Raw genomic sequence first — 16,792 nt, forward strand, 5'->3', positions numbered from 1 at the left:
CACGCACGCGCATGGACTGCTGTCTCTCAGAGAGTATTATATTAGATTATATTTCTATACAACAAAATTTCAGGTGAAAATATGTCTTATAGGAAATATCATTATGCAAGGAATAGTTTTTTTTTCTTATAACAATGACTTGATTCATGTATTTCGCCAGTTGCGAGAACATGCTAAACACATCATTAAATTATTCACAGACGATATAGTATTTGTTTTCCACCAAAACAAATTCATGTGGAGAGAAAATCATCATTATATTTGATTGGTTACATTCATATAATCGCAGCTCTTGGGGAAACATCATGGTTTGTTTAAGACAGAAAAAATTCTGTGACTTCAGTTAAAGTTGAATGTTTTGTACCTCTGACATCCACCCCATCTGTTTCCCAGTGTTTCTGCTGCTGTCAATACATGTAGCATTTTATTCATAAAAAATAAATAGGTGTCACATTTTTGGTAAGGTTTTATTGAATATTGGAGAGTAGCTGGAGATACTATTTGCATGTGGTATTTTTTTTTTTTTTGCATTGTGGCCATCCTCAGGTGTTGGGGTGGGGGCAGATAGGAGCTGTCCATGGTTACTTAACCAAAATTCTCTTGACATATCAAACAAAGAGAACTATGGGCTATGGAAGTCTGAATAGTCAAAATACAGAAGTTATCATGACATGAACTATGTTGCGGTAAAAAAAAGAAAGAAAAAAAGATAGTTGATTCTGTGGAAACCCAGCTTTACGGGTATACTTTACGGCCCAGCGCTATGTCCAAACAGTTCTTTTTAATTGTCTGTGTGGGTGTTGGTGTGGTTTTAGACATAGAGAGAAAAGCTATTCAAAGGTGATATGTAAATTAAAATGAAGCTTTTATACTGTAGTTGGCAGTGGCTGTATGTGGGTTTGTATGGATAAGGCTGCTGTTCACTGGCCATTGTCACAGTGTTGGACATGCCAGCTACAGTATATCCAACAGCTACTATCCACACATTAGTCACAGTAATTGTCTTCCCGAGGATTCCCAACATGCCTATGACTTCCCTATTGTTATTTTATGTCACACTTCAACACACACACATTCAAACAGGAACCATAGCCCCCTCCTGTCACTCCTATTGTCTGAGACACTTAAAAGGCCCAGTGTAAGTAGTGTTAATGTAATGTAAATGCAGGTTGTAGAATAGTGCATTTGAAGGGCTGTTATTATTAGCGGGCTACCAGATTAGTTATGGTTGACAACATGCTACTCTCAGCTAAGCAGGCTGTGGTTGCAGTCATTTTACACTTGATTATCCTCACTCTGTGTATCTGCTGTAATTGGCTTGCACTTAAATGCTCATGAAACACATATAGAGTTGTTAGTGTGTTATCTACCACCCCAGTGTGTGTTTGCCTTTGGAGAGGCCCAGTCTTGATATGTTGCAGTGCAGCGGCTTAAAAAAACTGGACGTCTCCAGCTCATATTAAACGGCCAACTACGGATGGATTGATATGAATATGGTGTGTATGGGTGTGCATGCACATGTGTGGAAATACCATGACTATTATTCTTTGATTAAAGTTGTTTTGTTTCATGCAAAATAAATAGACAGACTTTATTTTCAAAATGCCACTGTAACCATTTAAAGCTACATTTTGAGGGAACACATGTTTCATTTTTGTTTTTGATGTGTTCAGGATGACACTGCTAATTACTAGCAGAGCTCATATGACTCATCATAGGAGAGTTCTGGTAAACATAAAGTTTTTGGTGACAGATTTTGGTAAAACAAAACAATCGCCCTGTAATTTTAAGAAGTTGTTAGATGATGTTGGTCTACTGCACTGTAAAATCTGATGCATTAATTTAACTCAAAAGCAAATGATATTGGATTGATCATTTTTAAGAACTTATTTTACTACACATTTTTATTTTTGCCAAACAAACATCCATTATGAAAACAAATAGAAATACATATAAATATAATATAAATCATCGCAAAGGCCTCAGCAAATTGCCAGAATTTGAAATTTGGTTACCTAAGCTAGCTTATGTAGTTATAGTTGCATTAACACAACCCATGTAATTTAACAAACCTTCAATGTTTATATGTAGATAAAATAAAGTAAATATGTAAAGTGTAAAATGTGGTAAATAACAAGAAAAAAAGCGGAATATGTCTATCAATACAGAATTCATTTCGCTTTGCTCAGCTTTCCAAATATAACAGATCAGAACGACGTCAACATCATGTCCGGCTAATCCTTTTATTTGTAATAATATCATGTTTTGTTTGAACTAAATTTGCACATTGATTTACTGATGTTTTTCCAGTGTGTCAAACAGTTCACAACAGTTCACAACTTCATAATTGATTGATTTAAAAAGTGATGATTGTGGTAAAAATAGAAAAGAAAAATGAAAGTAAGATCTTCTCAAGGGAAAGCACTGTCGTGGTCAGATTCTATTAATATTCCTCTTGGTTTTAATTATGTGTAAATCAATGACAGCTTTTCTCTTTTATACTGTAACATGAAGTTTTCTCAGTTTTTACAATATAAAACACACAGCTGAGATTACTGTGTGTGTGCGTCTTACTCTCTGACTCAAAATGAAAACACAATAAAATGTCACTACTTTACACTCAAGACTCCACAGAGACGTGAGGCAATCGAATATCGTGGTAAATAATGAAGTGGCAAATTTACCCTTCCATGCACAAGCACAAAAGACGGCACACCTCCTCCGATCACAAACAAACATACCACCACTTCAATTCAACAAATATTTGCAGCTTTTTATTAGAACAAACCTTCAGTTTGTGCGTCAGGCACAGAGGCAGGCTTTTAACAGATATTGTAGGTCCTCAAATATTGTGCACTTACAAGTTGAACATACACATAAATAAGAGACACATATGATGAATGGTAACTGTGTCTGCAACTGTAAATTTTTAATTATGACAGGAGCAAAGGGGAAAATGTGATGACGTAGTGTAAAGAGATGAAGTAACACATGAGGAGGAGGTTGTGGTGGATGGATGGGTCATCACAGGAAAACGACACAATAGACCAGTGTTCAATTCCCATAGGAAAATAGCAGTCTGTGTGGTTTATACTCATCACGGTTTGCCAGAGTCAACAGCTTGGTTATTTTTGTAACCATGACAACAAAGTAATGTTGAGGAAATACCGATTATAACGCGAATCACATTTTTTTCCCCCAGACCTAACCAAGCCATGACTGTTATAATAGTAAGCATGGTGACGAAGGTACTGGAGGGACGCTACTCTTGCTAAAGGCCACCTGTTAATTATTGTAACCATGGCAACTGACGTCCGTTGCACCTGCTGTACGGGGCTTATTTCAGGAGACATGGTTATGTGTGGGATCAAAAGATTGGGAAAAAATGTATGTATGTATTGATGATGGATGAAAACAACTGTGAAGGAAAGACATGGTATAAATTACTGGAGATGAAGGTTTGTGTGTGGGAGTTAGACTGAAACAACTCAGGACGGCTCTGTTCACTCAGACCACTACACCACTAATTCTGTAGGCTAATCCTATTTGTTGAAGTAATGGGTACCATAGTAGAGTAATAGTAGATAACATGGGTGTTTCCCTCCATGCTATCAATTTTGCTCCTGGACAGGTAACCTAATGTGATATAGCCTATTTGATTTCAGTAACTCCGTTGCTTTCAGCTTTCCTAACCAACTGGAAACAGAAACTGCAGACAACTAGAAAGTGTCAGAAATGGTTATCCAGAAGTAAATAAAATAATTAGAAATCTATTCACAATATATTACTGTACAAAGAGGTGATTGATTCCTCAATACTCGAGAATCCATCAGGAATTACTTTATTTATATAAAAGTAAAGGAAAGAAGAAAGAGAGGTAAAAGAAAAGGCAAAAAATAACAACCTATGTGAAACATTTCTGAATGCCTTCATAAAAAGAATAGGACTGCGTTCTACATGCATAGGCTCAGTCGAGTGGGGGCTCAAATCGCAAAAGCCCTGTCAACCTTTGCCACAAGCTGTGACCTTGGACTAACCCGGCGTGCCCCGTCAGCAGACCCCAGTGGTCGGTGGTCCACAGGGCACATATCAGGTCAATGAGTCATAGAGGTATTTAGGGGCAGAATACTTTTAATGTGTTAAAGGTGAGCAGTGAAAATTTGAAATCAATTTATAAAACACTCTTCATCAATAAATCTAACAGGGAGCTAATGTAAAGAAGCAAGGAGTGATGTGATCATGCACCCATCATCTCAGTAAAAAGCTGAGCAGCTGGAGACAGTGGAGTGAGCCGTGGCTGATACCTGAGTGAAGTGCATTTCATTACATGGAAGAAATCATGTTCTCTACGTTGTTTTTGCTCCCTTATTACATCATCACTTTGCACCACCTCCTGTTTATTCATCTAACAATCACCCACAAATGCACCCATCCATTTGCCCTTTCTTCTGCTCTTTGTCTGAAAATAAGATTTTTATCACATTTTAGATGGTAGGCTACCCTCTGTTTGTTACAAAGTTTGTAAACTGTGTTTTTCAATATAGATGTGAAGCTAATGAATGGGACCAAGGAGCTTTGAAAAAAATGAAGTGCATGTGAAACACATGTCATTACTTGTAAATGAATGCGATCCAGTACACCAGCTGTAATACTCTACTGTTACAAGGCTTAAGCCTACATATTTCAGTTTAGTTGGCCCTGTCAGAGTTTATTGCTGAGATTGTAGCGGGTGGTGGTGTTGTACTAGGGTGCAGTATATTGAAATTTGGCCCCTAATGTATGGAAATGTGGTGGATAAAATAGTAGAAACACATTTGAGTATTATCCAAATACATTTGCCTAATAAAGTACAGTGCCAGTGTGGCCACAGTGGAGTTAGCACTACCTCCCACAATCACATGCCTCCACCCGGGCAAAAAGCCTAAGACAAAAAACAAAATAAAACAGCAGCCGACAATGGCACCACATGTAGAGAGAGGAAACAAATTTCTCCAATAAAGTAACTAAAGCCAAATAAGGTATGAACTGCAACAACGACGCGTCCAGTTGAGAGGAGAAATATGCTGCTTTTCTGATTATATAAACATGTTGCACCCTCTCCCCAATATTTGCGTCTCCACGAGTGGTAATGAATAGAAAAACACTCTCCCCGACTGTCACAGATGGCCGGCGGTCGGGACGGTGTCTTCCAGCCTTAAGAGCTACAGCATTTATACTCTTTAACTGTGTGTTCACTGTGCATCCCTGTAGTGCTGTGGCTTTAAAGGAAATCCACCAATAGGATCGCTTGTCTGCAGTTACAGTGGATTTCTGCAGTTATGAGTTCAATGTTGTATGGCTGTTCTCTAATAAATGTTTAGTCCATCAGGTCATGGACTTGTGGACTAGACATTAGATCGACCAACAGATTTAACCAACAGATAGGAAAAAGCTGTGCTGGGGGGCTCCGAGGAGCATTGAAGTGAAAGTGAAAGCTGCTTTGAGGAGTTTTCTCTGACCTGCTGATCATCACATTAAGTAGTAGTATTGTAATCATCTCCCAAAGGCTCAAGTCAGCCTGATAAATTGGTAGGTAAAAGGCAAAAATCATTCACAGTAGTCAAGGAAATACAATCATGAACATTGCACTTTTTTACTTTTATCATAATTTATGCAGATATTGAATATTTTTGTATGAGTCTTAACTGATGATTGAATGTTGCCGTACTGTAATACATTTCTCACATGAAATTGCAACCCATGAACAGAATGTAATATGCTCAAATGCGCTCAAATTGAATGCCAAATCTCTGATGGGTACATCTCTTAAAATGAGTCTGTTTTTGAACAGCTTAAACACAAAGCAAAAATACAGTCTTCTCTCTTGATTCAGTCTCTTCCCCTTTCACTCCTGCTCTCCTCCCTCTGTCTTCTTGCCTTGCTCTTTTCACATTTAGCCTGGAGGCAGGTATTAATTGAAGATCCCTTGTTATAATCGTTTCTAATTGTTAATCACACAGCCTTGTTAGAGAGCAGTCTAATTGTAATTACAGAGGCTTGTTAGCTGGGGTTCTGTCTTTAATTACACACTGTGACCTTGGTAATTACTACAGGCACACGTAGAAGTGCCAGTTATTTTTCCCCACTTTGGAAATGTTCAAAGCCAGCCTCTCGGGAATAAAACTCGTCCAACTTAACTAAGAACATAGACGTAGATTCTATAAGCACTTTGTTCCTTGGTTGGTTTGTTCCAATGGGATAACACTTTAAGCACTTGGAAAGATGAGGCCTCTTATTATGAACTTTTTCCAGTTCCACCAAATTACTTCACCAATTTTTCTGAGCGATAGTTAATGCTTGTCTAAAATCTCTAATCTACCATCCAATTTTACTAAAAATCATTCTCTCTTAGACTTAATGGAATCCAATTTAATTCGCTCAAGGCATGAGGTATAATAACCAAGACACTGCAGACATCCAGCACCTTCAAATCAGCAGTACAGGGTATAAAGGTGTGGACTGAGGTTCAAAAATCATGGTGTGAGTGAATCTGTGAATTCGGAGTAGTGATAGGATAGTAATTGAAATATACAGTTACCTGATGTTGCCACAGGGGGGCAACAGTATGTGATAGTTGTGCCCTGTAGTTCATGTCCCATACTAATGAACCCCTAACTCATTTCCGTCTTTCGCTTCTCTCCCCTACCAGGCACTTCCTCTTCAAGACAGGTACAGGCACCACCCCCCTCTTTTCCACGGCAACTCCTGGCTACACGATGGCAACGGGCTCAGTGTACTCCCCACCTACCAGGCCATTGCCGAGGAATACGCTGTCCCGCTCCGCCTTCAAGTTCAAGAAGACCTCAAAGTACTGCTCGTGGAGGTAAGACAGAATAAGCAGCGAGGAACTGGATGTCAAAAATAAATCACTTTGGTCCCTCCCAGTACCAGTGAAATTCCCAGATCAACAAAATACTGATATAGCAAAAACAGAAACTTCTACACACACTTTAACACACCTAGCTAACCTGAACAAGCGTTGTGTATGGAGTGGATGGAGTATTCCTACAACAGATATCAGCTCTCACAAAAAATACTGGCAATAAGGTTAATTCAGGACATGAACATTTTCCCATGTAAGTAATAATCTGAAGTACACAACAGAAACCCACCTAATCTGAGCTCTGTCTACACATCTGGATGTTTGTCTTTAAGCTGCTCAGATAAGGTTGAGGTGTTTTCTCCTTCTATTTGAGATCCTCTGTGGCACCATTTCCATTCAAGGTTTTTCATTGCATATAGCTTTTCCCTGATGGTTTATGTCAAAGCTGGACTTGTTTGTCAGTTTTTTTTTCTACAAGTCAGAGTGGACTTGTTGCTACACTGTTATTCTGTTTAGTTGTTATTGATTTCTTTGCCTTCCTTCTTCTTCTCTTTGAATTTGATGTCAGACGAGGACACATGTTCTAGTGATATCAGAAGAATCATATCTCCTGCACAAGGACATCTGAAGTACTTTCAGTTTTGTATAAACACAAGAACTGTCACTTTTTCACAAGTTTGGCATCAACAGGGTTGGCAAAAAATATTTTCTACAATACCAATCAATGCAAAATAATAATAATAATAATAATAATAATAATAATAATAATAAGGGATTAGATACTAATTTGCAATAGTATAGAGACCATCAGCTTTCTCCACACACAACTTGACACAGCCCTATCCCTCACTAGCAGATGCATTATGATACTAAAATTAGTCTGCTCTGACTGTATTTGAAGGAGCCTTCCAAGTAGGACGGCCTTAGCTACCCCGCTGCATCTTCAGATGCAGCCTCCAAGGGATAGGGCCCCTGAATTGGGAAGCTATTTTTTCTTCCTCCCATGTTATAGAAAATAGTATAAAATCTAGTATTTTTCTGGGTATTGGTATTGAGTTTGAAATTCCATTAACGTGCCAACCCTCCTCTGTGCAAAGTATTAATTCTTGTGAAGTCACAGTGTGACATAATATTTATTGAAGGCTTAAAATAACAAATCATTGTCTTTATTGTCATAAATCATTGTCAATCTTAGCTGCATCAACAACCATTTGTTTTTTTTCTTTCTTGCAGGTGTACAGCCCTCAGTGCAGTGGGACTGTCTGTACTGCTATCTGTCCTCCTCTGTTACTGCATAGGTAAGACCACACAAACTTTTCTCTGTCTGCCTGTCACTCTCTCTCACACACACACATTCCAAATCACTGCTGTTAATATATACAACCACAACAGTCTGAAGGGTTTGGCCTTGGCCCAGGATGACAAATGAGACTTTTATTTGTGTGTCTCCTGATTTGTCCATTGTTAATCCCTCATCATCTCTTCCAATCTTGTCCGGTTTCCTTCCCTCTCTGGCTTCTCTGTATCAGCCGCTCTGGTTCTCTTGTTTGCTGCATGTGTTGGTCGTAGCTCTGTGGCGTGAGCCCATCAGATAACCAGACTGCCAGGCTTTTCCTTTCTTTAGGCTTTCATCCTCCCACTGTCTTTCTCTCACTGCTGTTTTCCAGGAAGTGCTGCAGTTGAAGCACAGGGTAATGTGTCAGGCAGATTTTATGGTAAATTGTAGCTGCAATCCAAACTGGGACCAATGGTTTGAGTAATCGATGTTGAATTGTTGGAAAGCACTGAGGGCTATCGGGATTAAGAAAAAGGGTCACATTACCACTACAATGTTTTTTTAATGTAACAGTGGTAAAGATCTCAGTCATCCTGTTCATCACAAAAAAAGACTGTAGTGATGAAAGTCAAATATGTAGTTCATTAAATGGACGGAACGCTTTGTGCACGGCAGGAATCTTCTCAGAGTAGCACCTCAAAGAGTTCATTGTAAAGTTTGTTTCGCTCAAGCCAAATCCAACAAAGCTAAAGAAAAAATGTCTTATTGAAAGATATACAATACAGATTCACTTTCTTTGTTTTTTCAGTCATTGGCCATATAATATGTACAAAAGGATCCCCTTAAAAAGTAGAATAGAAGAAGAAAGAACTTCTTGTCAAAAGAATATGCATTCATCACCTTAGTTACCTTTTCAGTGTTTAAAAGGTACATTTATAACACATACTTAATGTCAAACATTCCCTTTTAACCAACATTTTATGAATTAGATCACTGTGATTTTGATACGCCCGAGGCAGCAGAATGGAATATAATTATGTTGGGCCCAATATTGCGGGTTAATAGAAGTCTACATCATTTTACAATGCTAATATTTTGCATGTGTAATTACACATGTTGGCAGCTCTGAAAAAATGTGCCTTTAAGCGACTTAACAGTCTGAGTCTGGGTTATGTGACTACATAAAATGAGTAATATTTGACTCACATCAAGTTTAAAATTTCAATTAATCAATTATTTATTTGATTTTTGTGCACTCATCCGGAGTGTCATTTTTGTGCTGGTGAAGCCATAAACTTAAGAGTGAGCCCAAAATGTTATTTTTTATTATAAGCCTTTAAATTCTTCAACATTAAGTTGAACATAACTAAACACTCCAATAACACATTGGTTCCTGCTCCACATAAGCGTACATATGCCTGATACCACTTCTTTTTTTTCAATTTCTGTTCCTTCAATCTTCTCCTTGGCTATTTCTTGGCCATCTTGCTGTCTTGCTGGTGCAAATATGTTGAGGAGTATACAGTATGATTCCTCTCCTTTCTAGGGTGGCCCTTAGTGCTTAACACACTGCAGCTTAAAAAAACACATGCAAAAGCGGGGCTAAAAACAGCAACACAAGAGGAAAAATATAAGATATAAGATAAACCCTTCCCTTGTTATGTCTCAAATCAATCGAAAAGATGTTTTCGGAATGTGCAGCACGTTTGTGTTTTTGCATGTCTTTTCTTCGATTGCAGTGTGTTGAGCTCTCAGGGCCACCGTATCCTTTCCATGCAAAATCTCTAAATTGGCATTAACTGTTAGCATGTGCCAGAATTACCCTGTCTGGCTCCCACTGACCCCACTCTCCCCGTTTCCCCTGTGTCTCCCCCTCTTTTCCATGTCCTGCACAGACATTGTCCCACCCCCCATCCCCCCACCCCATTTTTTTTTAGATTATTGTTATAGAACCATATTTATTTATTTACTTAGTAGTTTGTTTGTCCTAAAGCCTAATGGTGTAACTCAGACCATGTAGTTTAAGAGTTGCCAGGCTGAAGTTGTTTTGTATAGATGGGAGGCATAATAAGCACGAGCTTCAGCCTACACCCTTTCAATTAGCTTCATGCCTTTTGTATTTTGTTAGTGGTTGAGGTAATTCTTCTATGTATTTCGTTCGGGATTTTGAATGCTAATCGAATGAATAAACTAACTAACTAACTACAGTAACTAATTGCTTACTGCACCTTTATGTGCTTTCTCCACATAGCTTTTTAACTGTATGGACAGTTTAGTCCTTGTTGGGGTCTCTACAAGAGATTTTTTTAAAAGCCCAGAGAGAGAGAGAGAGAGAGAGAGAGAGAGAGAGAGAGAGAGAGAAATGGTGGTAGAAAAAAATCGGAGGGGAGGAAGAGCAGTATTTTTTCTAAAGGTCATCGATTCCCACAATGAACAGAAGCAATTAAGATTGGAGCTCAGATGGTCCTTGGACCTGGAGATCGCTTGCCACAGGCTAGTCCATGTGTGTCTGTGTGTGGGTAGCACAGAGTGGGGGTGCGGGTTGGAGATTTGCAGTGTGTGTATGTGCGCATGTGTCAAGGCGATTTTCATTCAAAGCATCTGTTGCCTGGGATTTTATGATTGACACGCTAATACGTACGCACACATACACACACACACACACTCTAACAGGAATAAAGAATCTGCTGCACTCACAAGGATCAACACATGTGCAGATGCACAAGAACACACAGGGACCTACAAAGACCACACATGCACATGCACACACACACACACACACACTGAGAAATATATACGCAAGGGTGCACATGCACACATGTTTTGATTGGCACATGCTTGTACGCCAGACACACACACACACACGGTACCTTTGGCCTTGACAAACTCACATAACAACATACCAGACAACATATGATCCCTGCCTGCTCTTGTGTGTGTTTTTCTAGGATATATGTACATGTCAATCATACTCTGTGTGCTTTTCTACCCGTGTGTGCATGTGTGTGTGTTTCCTCTTAAGTTGACCTCACATATTTACTTTATCGGTGAGTCAGATATCAGAGAAAATCTTCTCTTTATTGTTCTAATTAAAATGTATTCTTTAAATCTCTATAACTACATACTCAACATTGCAAAAAATAAAACATGAAAGAGAAAGAGTGGAGTTAACTAATACACTACATGTTAATTGTTGACTGATACAAGAGTCACACTGATACAAAATCTGATACAAAATCACAGATAATCAATATCTGTGGAGGAACTCAAACAATAAATGGCTGTCAAAACAAAGCTTTCAGAGGCCCTCAGATGGAAAAGTCATCAGACTACTTCATCAGCTGAGCCTACTGATGCCTGTCGCTATCAAACAAGTTCTATTTTGTTGTAGTAGTAATGCATAATGAAAAATACATGCATACAGTGCAGACCAAGAAAATGAATATCCCGCTCAAATGACAAATTCATATCTGATGGTTGGCTTAAAAAATGGCTGTGGGCCATTTTCTAACAGGCCAAAATGTAAAGTTACCAGCACATGTACAGAGGAAAGTCCATGTCCTAAAGGCGCTGTAGGAAGAGTCTGAGGAGAAGCTTTTTATTCTTGCAAACTGCCAACAATTTCACAGCTTGCTGGTGCTCAGACCTTTCTTCCTGGCTCCCACCACAAATACCTTTCCAGAATCTGTTAGATCACTCTCCCTAAGCCCATTTTCAACAGTCAAAACAAGTAGGAAAATACTCTTGCTTTTTGCATGCACCTATAACAAGGCATATGCAAATATAAAGAGATGATCCAGGGTTGTTGCTCTTTCCCGGTTGCTGAGTTTATCTGCTAACAGGCAGGACTGTGTTACCAAAGAGATACCCATACATAAAACCCTCCTGTGTGACTAATTGAGCCAAGGCTACACCCTGTGAAACAAGACTGTGGATTGAAGGAAAACTCAGCGGCCGTAGTCAGTAAACCATTACAATGCAAGTGTCTTTGGGACTCCCTCTGGGGTGCTCTGACTTTTAATGAATCTGCAAAATTCAGCCGTTCACATCTTGTTTTTGGTTCACTACTTTTCACAACATTTTTTTTTTTTTTCCAACTACACCTTCTAAAATCTCTACTTACCGTAATAATTCCCAGCTCTGTGAGTCACAGTAAAGCTGAAAAATTAAGACACAAAATTTAAACCACTCCGGGAATTGGTGTGTACTCTGTGAACAACATTTGCATATCAACCTAAGCCATATTACCATGGGTCTAGTATCACCTTGGGAACTACAGCAACATGTGTAATGATTAGGAAAGGCTGATTTGAATCCCTTATGAATCTGCATGTCAGTTGCTTGTAAAGTAACAAGGACACAGTGTCAGAAATTCGGAGTACCACTTCCACATAGCGCTCCTTCTGTTCACTTCATCTAAACACATGAAAACAGGGGAACCTCTAAAAATGTGTTTTTAAAGAAGACAAGTTCTCGATAATGGAGTGCCATCAAACCTTTGACAGTGTATGGTTTAGTGTTACATGATGTGGTGAGCTTGTTATGCCTGACGATGAAGTACAATGTCACCTAGAGTGAGAGTGTGTGGTACGACATGGCGTATAAGCTTTCATTGTGGCTTTTGCTTCATGTTATTTTGTTGTCAGGTTGCTGTCTTTAACTGTTATTTACAGCTTGAATCAGAGAAGGAGTGTTGGTTTATTCTTTACACTGGCACAATCATTCGGCAATTGAAATGTATTTTGTATTGTGAGGTGAGAACCTGTACTCACGTAACATCCAACCCTTAATAACGTCTTGTCGTTAGGCGACACCTTGTGGTCGTATTAATCAAGACAGAAGTAACGGCAAAAGTGCAGTAATGAGATGAAGTCCTCATTAGGAGGAGTTAAGGGTGGATAGATGGCTCAACAAAAGAGAAGAGTCGAGTTCGATTCCCATGTGAAAGCAGCAGTTTATGTTGTCACTGTTAACCATGAGTGTTCAACAAAGCTAACAGCACTGCCACTGATGCCGCCATGACAGCAAATATTGTCTTATTAAAACCAAATCATTGTCTTTTCCTGAACCTAACCAAGCCTTTGTGACTATTGTTACGCTACTTTTGTCACAGTTACATTCTCATTATGGTTACCATGATAACCAAGGTCCAGTGCACACGCTGACAGTCGCTATTTCAGGAGAAGCTGTTATCGGAGGGATGAAAAGACAACCTATGTGGTTGTTTAGGTTGGAGGAGTTGTTTGAATTCTGTATAATGAGGGACCATGATCGGTTTACATGACTCTAGGGGATGGACTTTTTCCATGACTGCAATGGCTGTGTGGGCTGAGGTTGACACTACAGTACCTCATACTGGATGGCAATGACAGGTAACTCTCCAGTGGGAAGTGGTCGCTATGCATTTACGATACGCTAGGCAATTTAGAGCAAGGCTGACACTTGCAGTGATTCAACACGTTTGACTGCTGTCAGCATGAGACATATTCTGCATCTTGAGCTTCGGCAGTTTTAGTATGTTGTTACTACAGTATGTAGTGTCTCTTTTGCCTTTGATGTGAACACTGACCTCTTGAAAGACAGAATCTTTGAGCATCTCCTCCTTGATCTCAGTCGGTGCTAAGGCCTTAGGTGTTGCCTGACCTGAAGCTGACATACTCCTCTGCTGCTTCAGTAGTGTGTGGTGCACTGTCATCTGTCTGCGATGGTATGTAGTGATGGGATGTGTCATCAGCTTGATTGTCAGCTCCCGTTGTGTTTTTCACTTTGAAGTGAAAGCCGCAGTCCCCATCTCTTGATTCTGCCGTGTGGTTTTGGTTTTGACCTGGGATTGTTTCATTTTATGTTTTAGTGTTTTGTGAAAGGATGACCAAAGATGTAAAGGTGGAAGTGCTCACAGCTGCGAGAGAGTGACTCGTCTTCTCTCTCCTCGTCGCTGAGAGATTGACCCATATGCTATTATGTGCACTACTTCACAGCTTTTTCATCCTTTTGAAATGAAGATTTCACTCAATCCAACAGGACTTGCATCAACAATGAGTTCTATCCCTCTGCCTGGGCTATAGTATGACATTGTGGTGTCCCTGGTCAAACTGTCTTTTAAACGTGATGTTCTGCGCCACAAACCCAGGGTGTGTCTTTTCTTGAGAGCTGGCTGGTTCTGAAGTGGAAGAGGAGAGTCTCTGATGGACTGAGAGCAGTAGTCAGCCATACCCAACAAACCCTTGATTTGCCCCGGAGCCTGGAGGTCTGCATCATGTTGAACTTCAGCAATTTTCTTGGGATCAGCTTAGACACTATGTGCACAGAAGAGAGAGCCCACACACTTCAACTTTGATTTACCGGAATCAGATTGTTCACAGTTGATTTAAGTCTGCTGGCAGACTTTGCAGAGTTTGGCATATGGGCATTAAGGAATACCTCAGAAGCAGATTACATGTCAAAACTCAGTTGTGTGTCGGACTTTAATCCCAACTGAGTGGTGTACATGTTGATGTGTCAGCTGTTTAGGTAAAAGGTTCATGGAAGTTCATCTATGTTTGACCTTCTGGCAAATGTGGAATTGAACAGGTTGATATGGCTGTTGTGCAAGCTTGAACATCAATGTTGAGTTGCAGCTCTGCCTGGACATTTTTTTAATGTTCCAATCCCATTAAACAGCTCACAACTCCAGTTCACCTACAGTGGTGCAACACTATATGTTATCTATTATAATCAGTCCTGGTTAATTGGGTGTTTTCTCTTTTTCACTTTCTACATAATGCCCATATAAACACCTTGTTCAAGCAATGGGATATTAGAGTGTGAGGGGTAGGTCTTGGTTTTGTCGGGCTGAATCATGGATGTGGCGATAATTTCTCCAAACTTGCTTTATTATTCAGTTTGCTGCAGCTCCCAGACAAATCGATTCAAGCACGTAAATGCCTTTCAGTTTGGTGTGGATCAGCATAATGCACAAATGCACCATCACTGTGTCTGCGATCCCCAATTGTTTCTTGTTTTAGTGCCGTCAAATCTTTAATAGCACTGTCCAACAAAATGGTTTCATAGGGTTTACTCAATGGTATTGTTTTGAATTTGCTGTAATCCCTTAGTGCAGATTTAATAACGGAGGTTTAAAACCCATAGTTCTTATCCAGTATCCTTAGCCTGGTGTGATAGCTGTTCACACTTACTTCCAGTTCCTGCATGACTTTTCTGAAGGTGTAGACTTGATGCTGAGTGTTTTTTCTTGGGGAGAAATATGCAGCTTAGCTTATGTAAGGCTCATTTTTCCACTGTTCTTCCATCTTTCCCCCTTCGCTTCCTTTCAGAAATCCATCTGAGTCAGAACTGTGTGATTCAGTTTACACTTAGTTGCCAATGCAATGTTCCCGAGCTGTAGTTATGCACCAGATGAACAATGACACATTTTTGAACATCAACAATAGTTTATTAACCAGCGGGCTTCCGACTTTCTATTCATACATCCACAAGGTGGCACAGTTTGACGCATCATGGTCTGGTAAACATCAAAATTGGGTTTTTACTGTTGCCTTTAGTTTTACACTTAAAGAAAAAAGACAGAATTTGGCCACTGTGATTCCTCTTTGTGTGTGTCAAGTTATCAAGACTGAACAGGGATCAGTTTACTCCGCTGAGCGGACATAGTATATACTGACAGTGCACCCTAGGTTGTTGATTCTTCTTCCAGTTCAACACAGTGGGATAGTTTGCCTTTCATCGATCCAAGCAGTCCTCCTGCTGCAGGCTTTTTTTTCTCACAGAAATCCTCCACAGGACAATTTTCAGCACTGACTTCTCATCACAGCTTCATATTCATGAAGAATAGCTAACAGTGAGGAGTTGATAACAACAACAACAACAGGTGATTTAATGCAGTTTCTACAACTGTCCATCTGGATACAACGTTGATGCTGCAAGTCTACACCATATGGTTTTAAAACTTTCAACCTAACTCTTCGACTTTCTTTAAATCCTCTTCTAAATTTCTTTGAAATGTGCTTTTATTTCCCAGATTTCTCAGAAAGGTGCAGTTAGGGAGAACCAGCCTTGTATGACTGTTACCATGCCTATTAATCCTCTTATTTATCACACACACACACACACACACACACACACACACACACACACACACACAAGCCCCTGTCGATTAGCCGGCACTCTCCCGTGACCCTTTGCTCCTGTTCTCACTAGGGGGGATGGTGGGTAACGGGCTAGCACAGCACGGCTCTAATTTAATGAGGCAGAGCGGTGTGTGTATGTGTGTAGTGGTGGTGAGGTGGGAATGGGGGGATGGGGGGGTCTTCACTAATTGGTCCTTGACACAACTCTTTCTATAATATCTGCTATGTGAGGAATCCAGTCCAGACTCCTGCACTCCCGCACAAACCCACCAACACAACAGGTTACTGCGTTTGATTGTTTGAGCATCAGGGTGTCATGTAGTATCACAGGACATGGGCCTCCACTCATATCCAACATCCATCTTGTCTCAGATGTGAAATAATTAAGGATTTCTGTCCCACTGTCCATCTGCTCTTAAGAGGCTCCTTAACGTTATAAAGCATCAATGATCTTTTGGTTGATCTGTTATCAGAACATTATGTTGCTGCTTGGTTCTGTGACAGTGTACAGACTGTCAAATCCATGTT

The 16,792-nt window shown here is 39.8% G+C and overlaps 1 protein-coding gene across 9 annotated transcripts in view; it reads left to right on the forward strand.

Moving 5' to 3' along the window:
* Positions 1-16,792, forward strand: part of tenm3 (teneurin transmembrane protein 3) — a 288,258-nt gene that overhangs the window by 178,172 nt on the left and 93,294 nt on the right. For all 9 annotated transcript variants that reach the window (XM_085780218.1, XM_085780247.1, XM_085780226.1 and 6 more), the window contains 2 exons: positions 6,689-6,862; positions 8,096-8,160. In XM_085780218.1, the coding sequence (XP_085636344.1) occupies positions 6,689-6,862; positions 8,096-8,160 (239 nt within the window). The remainder of the gene's footprint in view (positions 1-6,688; positions 6,863-8,095; positions 8,161-16,792) is intronic.

Source organism: Trachurus japonicus, chromosome 1 (assembly GCF_045865225.1).
Source record: "Trachurus japonicus isolate A0001 chromosome 1, Traja_1.0".
NCBI lineage: Eukaryota > Metazoa > Chordata > Actinopteri > Carangiformes > Carangidae > Trachurus > Trachurus japonicus.